Here is an 11,066-nt window from a genome sequence, read left to right on the forward strand (position 1 = left end):
ACCCACTCACCCAGATCACTTACAAAGCCAAAAAGGTCACTTTCGTCATCAAGAAAAAAAGACAACTGAAGGTTGCACGTTCTATACCGAAAGCTAACTCGTGTGTAATGACTGCAACATCCATAGTGAGACTCCACCTTTATAGTTGTTTATGGGGGTATTTACGTAAAATAACTAGATAGAGCCGTTGTTGGACCACTAGATAAAACTAAAGAACGCGAGTGATCTGCGCAAGGCAGCAATAGAAAGGCTGCGGTCGTAGGAAAGCGAGAAAGAGAAAGAGAGAGAGAGAGAGAGAGAGAGAGAGCTCTAATTTGTGAGATTTCGGATTTTACCGCTCTGCCTCGCCGGAATTTTGAGTTCCCGTTCGCGTCCGGCTAGGGTTTCTGTATTCTTCTGTTCTTCTCTCTGTGAAATTAGGGTAAAGAAGGAGCAGAATCAGGGAAAAGAGGAGGGCTAGGGTTTTTTTGTTTTTCTTCTGGGTTTTATGGTTCTTTGATGTTTGATTTCTTGGTTATGAGGGTTTCGTGAAGGCTGTCTTGGGTGAGAAATCGGGGATGTTTACGCCACAGAAGAAGACATGGTCTGGTTGGTCGCTCACGCCGCACAAGAATACTGGTGGGTCGATTACAAACCCTAGAAACGGCGGTGGAGCAGATGGAAGTGCTGCGAAGGGGAAGGGCGTTGCTTTTCTGGATGGGCCACCTCCGCCTGTTGGGTTGTTGAGTGATAATGGTCGGAAGAATGACCACGTCTCTACTGGTGAAGATACGGAGGTCTGGCGGCGCTTCAAAGAAGCTGGGTTGTTGGATGAGGCATCACTGGAAAGGAAGGACAGAGAAGCGGTCATGGAGAAGCTTTCAAAGCTTGAAAACGAGGTTGGGGAAGAGTTTCGTTTACTTAATATTTTGTTTTTTTTGTTTTTGTTTTTGTTTTTGTTTTTTTTTATTTTATTATTTTTTAAATTTATACATCCATCCTAGTATGTTTTAGATTAGAACTCTCTTTGATAACCAGAATTAGAATTCGGGAAATGAATTCAATTTAAATCAGAGGGCTGAGTAACTGAATAAGTTCAGGTATTGATCATTGTGTTTGCACTGCATTAACTTCCGCTTTTTTGAGTAGGGAAGTAACTGGACTTGGTCTAAATCTGAGACTTTAGATAGGGTGAAGACTTCTTTTGTGTGGGTGCTCACTTCTAGTTTGCGGCGGACGGAGTTACTTGGTGTATAATTGGAGAGTTTAGATGGGTTGTGTGTTCTCTTTCTCGGTTGGGTGCTCACTGCTCTTAGTGTGTGGCGGATAGAGTTACTTGGTCTATACTCAGGGAGAGTTTAGATGGATTGAGTGTTCTCTTTCTTGGTTGGGTACTCACTCCTTCAATTTTGTAATGGATCGAGTTACTTGGTCAAAATTTGTAAGTTTAGATGGGTTAAGAGTGCTCTCTCTTATTCATCCAAAAAATTTTATGATTCATCCAAAAAAAATAAAAATAAAGTAGTGCTCTCTTGGTTGGGTACTCATTGCTCTAGTCTGTGACGGATAGGGAGCATGCTTGTAAGAGTGCATGAAGTCAGTGGTGGTCTGGACAATGCTGAAAAACTCTTTGTTGCTTCTAGGGTTCTGTACTCAACATTCCTTCTACTTCAGGGGTTCATCTGCTCAATACTTGGCAGCTATTGCTCTACTGGTGTTGTATTGTTCACGCTGTCTTTTTCGTTTTTAAGAATCTCTTGTTTTCCATCAATCTGGTGCTGATTTACTGTAATTTTAATGTCAAGTTAGTGTTTAAGTTCTCTCTTCCACGTTTCATTAAAAGGAGGTTGAATGTTGTGTGCGCTCTCCATATCATGTTGCCTTTTTATATTGTTGTAATAAATAAATTCTTGGTATATAATGTTCTGGGTGATGCTGTGGAGTGTTCCGGTTGGTGATTATAATTTCATTTCATTTGGGTGGTGGTAATTTGAGTCAACCTAATGGTTTCTTCTAGTTCTACTATAAGCCATTTTATTTTCTCCTTTCCATTATCTAAACAATTCTTTTGACTCTTCAATAGGCATGATCCTTCATTTGTTCTGATATGTGTTGAGATAAGTTCACCCTAAGGTTGATGTCTTAGTACTTCGTATTCAGTTTGTGTTTGGTTTACATGTTTATGTGGTGTCTATATCTATTGTTACAGAGGAAAATATAGGTTATTTCATTCTAATGTTTAAGATTTTATTTCAACCCCTGTTGAAATGGAAATATTTCTTTTAAATGGTTGAAAGGTTGATATTTGGTAAAGTTTTGGGAAATGGAAGGAAGTGAGGGCATATAAAGGAAATACCAAGAATTTTTGAAATGAAATTTCATGGGATGCTATCAAAGTTTAAGTTCACATGTATGAATGATCAGATGTAATTTAAAAAAATAGCACTAGTTGTAGTTTGTTTTCACACCCTATTTTTCTAGTGTGCACATTCAAACATTGCTTAAATCTAGTTAAAAAAAAAAAATTTGAATCAAGATGATAAGGTCTTAAAGACTTGGCTCTTTCTTGAGGTTTCAACCCAAATATCTCTTTGCAATCTTGTTGTTTGAGCTTAGATGACTTTAGGAGAGGTTTGGATTTCTAAAGATTTGTAAGTTTTTGAACAGATTTGAAACGTTAATTTTGACTATTTCGCCTTTTCCGAATCATTTTAAGTCGAGATTTGTACCCTTTTTTTGTTTTTGTTTTTTTTTTTGTTTTGTTTTGTTTTTTTTCTTGATGTTACGAGATTTATACTTTATATAAAGAAATGTGATATTTTGATTATTTCAATCAGAATTTCGCAAATTTTGATGATTTTGATGAAATATTATGTTCTTTGTATTTCACATGTGATTTCGTTTTGAGATCCATCGAAACCTAAATATTTCGCCAAATTTTGACTGTTGCAATCAAAGTTGTAAACATTAGTTTGGTAATTGAAAATTAAGCTTATGCAAAGATTCACCACAAATGTCCTGTTATATTGCATACAGATTGTTCATTCCATGGGCTTTTAACAGAATGTATATTACAATGTAAGTTTACATTTCTTGTCGTGATTCTTATTGAGATATTCAATATTGAATAGAAGCTCCTTTCCATAAGGCGTCTTACAAATTCATCCCCTCTTGCACTATCTGCTCTTAGGATATGAAGTGCTTTGGCAGAATAATTTGATTTGTTTTTTTATATATATTTACACTAGTTATCTCCTAGAGGGACCTGATATGAAAGAAATCAGTTCCTTCTAGAAGAAATCAGTGTGTGAAAAAGTGAGCTAGTTAAATACAAGCTTGATCCAAAAAGGTGCCCAGATTCTGAACAATAGCTGAACCACTACAATTGGCTCGATTCCCTGAAATAATCCTGATGAAAATTAGGTTGAGAAAACCTGATTTTGTTTGCTTATGGGTCCCACCTGTATGCTAAATATTAATTTCCACCCAAAATAGGCTAGATTAACAGTAACCTTCAACAAACTGGCATTGATTAAATAATTCTAGGTAATTCAAAAAGCATGAAAGCCATGGTTGTTATGAGTCTACAATGAGTTGCAGCAGTGACCTGCTACCTTGCCATGGCACCCACTGCGAGTGCCATGTTTAATATCCCTGGGAATGTTTTCCAGGTATTCATCTTGTGAATAATGTAGGATATAAATGTCAAATATAATTTTATTTTTTTTGTGTGGATAAAATTGAGAAAAAAATTGAAATATATAACGTAGCAACCTATAATTGGTGAATGACATGTTATCAGCAGCTGTTGCGAACATTGATTACAAACATAGAAAATCTGAATGAACAAGTACAAAGGATCAGCCTTGGACTTATTGACATTTCCAACTAGGAGTAAGCTCCAAAACCCTTCTTTCCCAATTTGTAACAGGACCTATCCTAATAGTTCTGAATATCCAGTGATTACCCAGAAAGTAATTGTTTGAGTCCATATCCTTATAAATTAAATCCATAACTTTGACTGGAAAAAGTTGCTAATCTACCTGAAAACTCTGAATCTTGCACGTTCTAATGCCCTTTCTGTAATTCAAAACCCAAGCAAACCCTGAACAAGACACTACTGCACCGAGAGGCAATTATGTGATTCATGCTTTAGAGACTGTTTATCATATACTAGTATCCAACACTTGACACATATAGGTTCAGTTCCACCTTATCTTCCAAAACTTAATTATTTCCTCATTAGCCACATCATACTGAATCCATTGAATCCCTAACCCCTCCAAAAAAAAGGGGAATGAATGCATCAAATGATTTTTCTGGGGCATCTGGTCTGTTGCTATCCTACTCTTCTTCTTGTTTGGATTCAGTGCCAGATTGATTGTTTTTTATTGGGGTATCTACTACAGTTTAGCCAAAAGAGTAACAGTCTGCTGAATGATACTTCCATCCAAACCCAACTTAGCAAACAGACTGTCCCAGTTCTTAAGTTTGTCTCCCCTCTCCCCGAGCTTCCACTTGATTGATTGTTGTTTCTATAATTCTATCCCAACTAGTATCCGATCATTTATTCAAATTGCGTTTCTTAGTCTGAATCATGTGTATTTTTTTAGCTGACTAAATGATTTTGTTTGCAGCTTTTTGAATACCAGTATAATATGGGGCTGCTTCTGATTGAAAAGAAGGAATGGACTTCAAAGTATGAAGAACTCAGTCAAGCATTAGAAGAAGCACGGGAGAGCCTCAAAAGGGAACAAACAGCTCACTTGATGGCAATGTCTGAAGTAGAGAAGCGAGAGGAAAATTTAATGAAGGCCTTGGGTGTTGAGAAGCAGTGCGTTGCTGATGTATGATATCTAGTCGTTCTGCTTTTCCTTCATGTCTTGGTTTCCACTGTGTTGAAATTTTTATTTTAGATGGATGATATTGTTGATCTTGTACACCTTCTTAATTATTATCTCATGTTTGATTATGAGGTGATAGAAAATTTTACTTGTTTTTATACAGTTACCTAGACGAACTGTTCTTCATTTGATTAGATATTGGTAATGATATCTTCAACTTCCCTTTGTCAATTGTCAATAACCTAAAAAGGAAACAAAGAACTTTATAAAAGATTTGTATTTTTTAGTTGCTGCCATGGAGCAGACATGTCTAGATATGGATGAATTTCAAGCGAATACTTCACAATGTAAAATTTTCTGAGTCTTAGACATTACAAATTGATGTTCTACGAAATTCGAAAGTCTGCAATATTAATCATTTAAAGTATGTCTACTGCGAAAAAAAAAATCTATTATAAATATGATATTTCTTTAATGGTATATATATATTTTTTTTGAAGGGTTTTTTTTTTTTTGGGGGGGGGGGGGGGAGTTGTAGCCCAAACTCACGAGTCTGGTCATCTATGTTGTATGTTGTTTCTTGGATTGGTAAAAAAAAAATCAAGTCTTAATTGTGTTCAGATGATTCCAATTAAGGAAGAGTTCTATCTTAACTTGTTGATCTGGATTATTAAAATTGTTTGCTGTTCCCTTGATTGGTTAAAAAAAAAAAAAAGAGGAGTTTTGACTGTCTTTTGATGATTTCACTGTCGAATGTGGCTTTCATGTGTATGGGAGTGCATTCTTGTGGATGGCCCAACATAAGATGGTGGGATCTGTATCCGATGTCTTACATGTATAATCTCATGAGGAGGAAAAAGAGTCGATGCTGATGGTCCAGAACAGACTCTCCCCCTTTATGTGGCTCCATAATAAATTTTTATCATGTAAATATGCAAATTTATTCTCTGTTTCTTGAAAAATTGTCATTGATGTTGAGTATTTGTAGTATCTATTCAACAGCCTTCCTGTCATGAGTTTTCCTGTTGCTGAGGTTTTTTGACTGCTGCAGCTTGAGAAGGCCTTGCGTGAGATGCGTGCTGAATATGCAGAAATCAAGTTTACATCCAATACAAAGTTGGCTGAGGCCAACTCTTTGGTTGCTAACATTGAAGAGAAATCTTTGGAAGTGGAAGCAAAGCTTCATGCTGCAGATGCCAAGCTAGCTGAGGCAAGTCGAAAGAGTTCAGAGATGGAGAGGAAGTTGCAAGAATTGGAGGCTCGTGAAAGTGTGCTTAGAAGGGAGCGCCTATCCTTGAATGCAGAGTAAATTCCAGACTATCATCCTTTTTCTTTCTTTCTTTCTTCTTTTTTTTTTTTTATTTATTTTTTATTTTTTTATTTTTTTATTGAAACACAAATAATTACAAAGAAGAACAGACACTAGAAACATCCATTGCCAACCCTATCTAGAACATACAGGATATCGCATAGGAGCATTAGAATCCCTACATTTATACAAGTACTTGATCATCCTTTTTCATTTTGTGTCTCCTGTACTTAAGTATTTTTTTAATGTATTTTTAATCATTGTAACTTCTTATGTATTGCATTTGTTATTTCTGATTTTTAACTTGCGAAAACTTTGTTCCATTTTCAGGCGAGAAGCACATGAGGCTGCTTTCTCTAAACAAAGGGAAGATCTGCGGGAGTGGGAAAGAAAACTACAGGAGGGCGAAGAGAGGCTTTGTGAGGGTAGGAGGATCCTGAACCAGAGAGAGGAGAGGGCAAATGAAAATAACAGAGCTTTAAAGCAAAAACAGGAGGATCTTGAAGAGGCAGAGAAAAAGATTGAGATAACTAACTTAGCTCTGCAAAAGAAAGAGGAGGATATAAATGTTAGAATCACAAATCTAGCTGTTAAAGAGGAGGCAAGTTTCTCGTCTTTTCTGAGCAATTTCTTATTTTTATTGGCAGTAAATGGTTTTATGTTTTATTCATTTGATTTTGTCACCTTGTGCACAGGAAGTTGATGCTGTGAAAAGGAATCTAGAAGCAAAAGAGAAAGATTTATTAGCACTAGAAGAAAAACTCAATGCCAGAGAAAGAGTGAGTCCTTATCCCATTATGTGTTGGTCAGATTTACTCTTTGTACATGTCTCTAGTAGATTATTAGTTGTCTGAAGCTTGTAATAGTATTCTGCGTGGTATCAACTATCAACAATGGTGTGAAGGGGTTCAACGGACTTTAATATGGAAAGTAGGTATTGGTTTTTGAGCTCTCAATTTGTAACTAGGAAAATTATGTGCCATCAGTTAGTAAATTTCGACATAGTTACTTGTTAGGGATTTGAGACTGCTAACGACATGGACGATTCATTTACTGGCACCCTTGGCTGCACAGTAGTGGGTCCTGGTGTTAGGGATTTGAGACATATGCTAACGACATGCATGATTCATTTGCTGGCACCCTTGGCTGCACGGTAGTGGGTCCTCATGTTTTACATGATGGGACCCACTATGTTGTGTGGCTGAGTCAAGTTACTCAATGGGGCTCATATGGCTAGCGTTTCCCAAAGGATTTTTTTTTTTTGGTCTTCTACGGTTGTACCTGTCTACAGCCTGATGAGCTAAAATTAGCTGTGATTACTATCGCCCCCCAGAAAGGACGACTAATCATAAGTGTTCTAGATGCTGGCCATCCTCAAATGTTAAAATACTTATAATCTTATTATCTTCATGATTGCATCCCAAAAGTAGACTAAATATGTGAAATACAGTCTAAATCATTTTTTTGTTCTAACTACTGGAAAAATATAAAAGTAAAAAGTTACCATGTTCTGAATCTTTAATTATGGTGTCTGAAGTTTTTTATTGTATTCCTACAGGTGGAGATCCAGAAGCTCATTGACGAGCACAATGCCATACTTGATGTCAAAAAGCAGGAGTTTGAATTGGAATTGGATAATAAGAGGAAATCCCTTGATGAGGAATTGAAAAACAAGGTTGTTGAAGTGGAGCAGAGGGAAGTTGAACTTAATCATACCGAGGAAAAAATTGGAAAACGGGAACAGCAATTGGAAAAGAAGTTGGAGAAGAATAAAGAGAAAGAAAAAGACCTTGAATCAAAATGGAAAGCCTTGAAGGAGAAGGAGAAGTCGTTCAAAGCTGAACAGAAGGACTTAGAGAAGGAGAAGAAGCAAATGCTTGCAGACATAGAGAACTTGCAGACTCTCAAGGCCAACCTTGAGAAGTTAAAGGCTGAGGTTGAGGAACAACAATTGAAGTTACAAGAAGAGAGGGAAAAATTGAAATTAACCGAAGAAGAGAGAGAGGAACATTTCCGCCTGCAGTCAGAATTGAAACAGGAGATCGAGAAGGCAAGAGTTCAGAAGGAGCTACTTATGAAGGAAGTTGATGATCTGAAGCAGGAAAGGGAGAATTTTGAGAGAGAGTGGGAAGTACTGGATGAGAAGAGGGCTGAAATTACAAAAGGACTAAAAGAGGTCACTGAGGAGAAGGAGAAATTTGAAAGAACAAAACATTTGGAAGAGGAAAGGTTGAACAATGAAAAGCTAGCTTTGCAGGATTATATTCAGAGAGAGAAGGAAAATCTTGCACTAGAAAGAGAATCGTTTGAAGCTAGCAAGAAGCATGAAGAATCACAGATTTCAGAGAGGGCCCGAAGTGAACATGATCAACTGCTTCATGATTATGAGCTGCGAAAAAGGGAGCTTGAAGCTCTTTTGCAGAGTAGGCAGGAAGAAATGGAGAAAGATCTGAAGGAAAGAGAGAGGGAATTTGAAGAGAAGAGAGAGAAAGAACTGATTAATATTAATTTTTTAAGGGAAGTAGCCGAAAGAGAAATGGAAGAAATGAAGCTGGAGAGGCAAAAGATTGAGAGGGAGCAGCAGGAAATTGCTGCAAGTAAAAAGCACCTTGAAGGTCACCAAGTTGAAATTGGGAAAGACATTGATGCTCTTGTTCTCCTCAGTGGGAAGCTTAAGGAACAAAGGGAGCGGCTTGCCAAGGAGAGAGATCATTTCTTAGCATTTGTGGAGAAACACAGGAGCTGCAAGAATTGTGAACAAGTTACCACTGAATATGTGCTGTCTGATCTCCAATCCCTTCCAGAGGTGGAGAATGTAGACGCCCTTCCTCTACCAAGATTGGCTGAAGATTATTTGAAGGAGAGTTTGCGGGGCAATCTGGTTGCTTCTGAGAGGAGAAATGTTGACTCAACTCCTGGTGCAACAGGTTCAGGTTCAGGTTCCCCTGCTTCTGGTGGACGGATGTCTTGGCTTCGGCAATGCACCACGAGGATATTCAAATTGTCCCCTGTTAAAAAGACAGAGCAAACTGCTGCTCCTGTTTCCTCAGGGAAGTCTCCTCTAGCTGCTGTAGAAGTTATTGCAGAAGGAACATCAAAAAGATTAATTGGTGTTGAAGATGAGCCAGAACCATCATTTGCAGTACCAAGTGAGAGAATCCAATCAGAATATAGCGTCAGAGAGGAGGAAACTGGCCCCTGTCTGTCTTTTGATGAGCCAAGTTATATGGACAGTGAGGCACAAGAAATTCCAGAAGATTCCCAGCAATCAGAGCTCAAGGGTAGTCGACGTAAACCTGGCAGGAGACGCAAAGTTGGCGTACGTAGAACTCGCTCTGTGAAAGCAGTTGTTGAGGATGCGAAGTTCATTCTTGGGGAAAATTCAAAAGAGAACAAAAATGAGCAACAAAATGGGAATGCTGTGGACTCATCATGTATGAATGACGAAATTCGTGGAGATTCTGGTCCTGCAGATAAGGAAGCTACTAGTATCGGAAGGAAGCGGAACTATTCCCATGCCTCCAGAACCACGTTGAGTGAGCAGGACGCTGATAACAGCGAAGTGCGTTCTGATGGTGTCACAGCTGGAAGGGGCAGGAAGAAGAGGCAGACTGCTGCGCCAGATATGCAACCTCCTGGTGAAAAACGCTACAACCTCAGGCGACCTAAAAGGTTAGACCTTATTTTCTACCTTAGTAGTAACATGTGAACGACCTCTAAAGATGGTGTGAACTTGATCACAGGAAGTGGAACATCTGCTCATTTACCAGGGTTCACCATCTCAAGGGCACCTGTTGAGTTGGCCGTTAGCCTTTTATATTGATTATATTTAGGAAGATACTATGTGTTTGAGTTTTGTTTTTCACTAGGGTCTCCATCACATTCATAAATTTGCTTTACTGTTGTCAGAGCTGCAGCAGCAGTGCAGGCCTTGCCTGCTCCGACAAGGGGACAGCGAGCAGCAACTGGTGATGGCAAGTTTACTGGAGAAGCTTCTAATACTGAAGGTGATATTGCCACTGCAGAGGGAGCTGCTGGTGAAAATGGAAATCATGCACATCTGGAGCAGGTGGCTGTAAAAGGCATTGTGGAAGTTCATGAGTTCTCATCAGATAGGATTGTTAGGGTAATCTCTCTCTCTCTCTCTCTCTCTCTCTCATCAGATAGGATTGTGTGTCTGTGTACTGTAGAGGGGTGGGGTTGATTGTGTATGGAAGTTTATTGGCTTGTCAGATTTTATGAAATAGGTCCTTCCTTTTATGAGTTTATTTTCTGTTTGTTTGATTCTCAAAATTTGTTAAAGTGTCTGGGTTTTGTAATGAACAGATTGGAACAGCAGAAGAAAATGATGGCAACGATGGTGTGGCGAAGTCTGATGGAAATGTGGAGTTGAGCGAGGAAGTAAATGGAACACCCGAAGGAGCTAGGGAGTATGCTGATGAAGATGGATATGGCAGTGAAGCTGCAGAGGTAGGGGATGAGGAGTATGGGGAAGATGGTGGGGAGGATGGTGATGATGAGGAGCCTGAACATCCTGGTGAGGTTTCAATAGGGAAGAAGCTGTGGCATTTCTTGACCACATGATCATATATTCTAGTGGTTCTGTTGTTAGGATGATCTCTCTCTGTTTCTGAGGTCTGTGTATTAACATTAACATAGTGTAATTTTCCTTTTGGGTATTTTTTCCCTCTTAATTTGGAGGGAAAGGGTAGGTGTTTTCTTCTTTTTTTTTTTTGGGGGGGGGGTTTTGATTGTGTTGGTTACTGTTTCTTTGATTAGGACATTTGGTTGTTATATTTGGTCAAACACAGTGGACCAGTTGATTGGATGATGTATTAAGTAGTTGGCCGATTTTTAGGCTGGGACAGGTCAGTCCAGTGTCAAAATATTTGTTTGTTTCCCCCATTGTAACTTATTCCTCCTCTTTCTCACCC

At 38.5% G+C, this 11,066-nt stretch overlaps 1 protein-coding gene across 2 annotated transcripts; it reads left to right on the plus strand.

Annotated features, from left to right (window-relative positions):
- The first annotated feature begins 238 nt into the window (after nucleotides 1-238).
- Nucleotides 239-11,037, plus strand: LOC122078758 (nuclear matrix constituent protein 1-like). Of its 2 annotated transcripts, XM_042644877.1 has the most exons (8): nucleotides 239-878; nucleotides 4,617-4,826; nucleotides 5,875-6,128; nucleotides 6,463-6,733; nucleotides 6,828-6,911; nucleotides 7,691-9,804; nucleotides 10,042-10,258; nucleotides 10,459-11,037. In XM_042644877.1, the coding sequence occupies exons 1-8, from the start codon at nucleotides 558-560 to the stop codon at nucleotides 10,714-10,716; spliced, it is 3,729 nt and encodes a 1,242-aa protein (XP_042500811.1). In that variant the 5' UTR covers nucleotides 239-557; the 3' UTR covers nucleotides 10,717-11,037. The 2 variants fall into 2 exon arrangements, with proteins under 2 accessions (XP_042500811.1, XP_042500812.1); XM_042644878.1 differs by lacking the exons at nucleotides 10,042-10,258; nucleotides 10,459-11,037 and adding an exon at nucleotides 9,876-10,010.
- Nucleotides 11,038-11,066: the final 29 nt, after the last annotated feature.

This window comes from Macadamia integrifolia, chromosome 5, assembly GCF_013358625.1.
Source record: "Macadamia integrifolia cultivar HAES 741 chromosome 5, SCU_Mint_v3, whole genome shotgun sequence".
Lineage (NCBI taxonomy): Eukaryota > Viridiplantae > Streptophyta > Magnoliopsida > Proteales > Proteaceae > Macadamia > Macadamia integrifolia.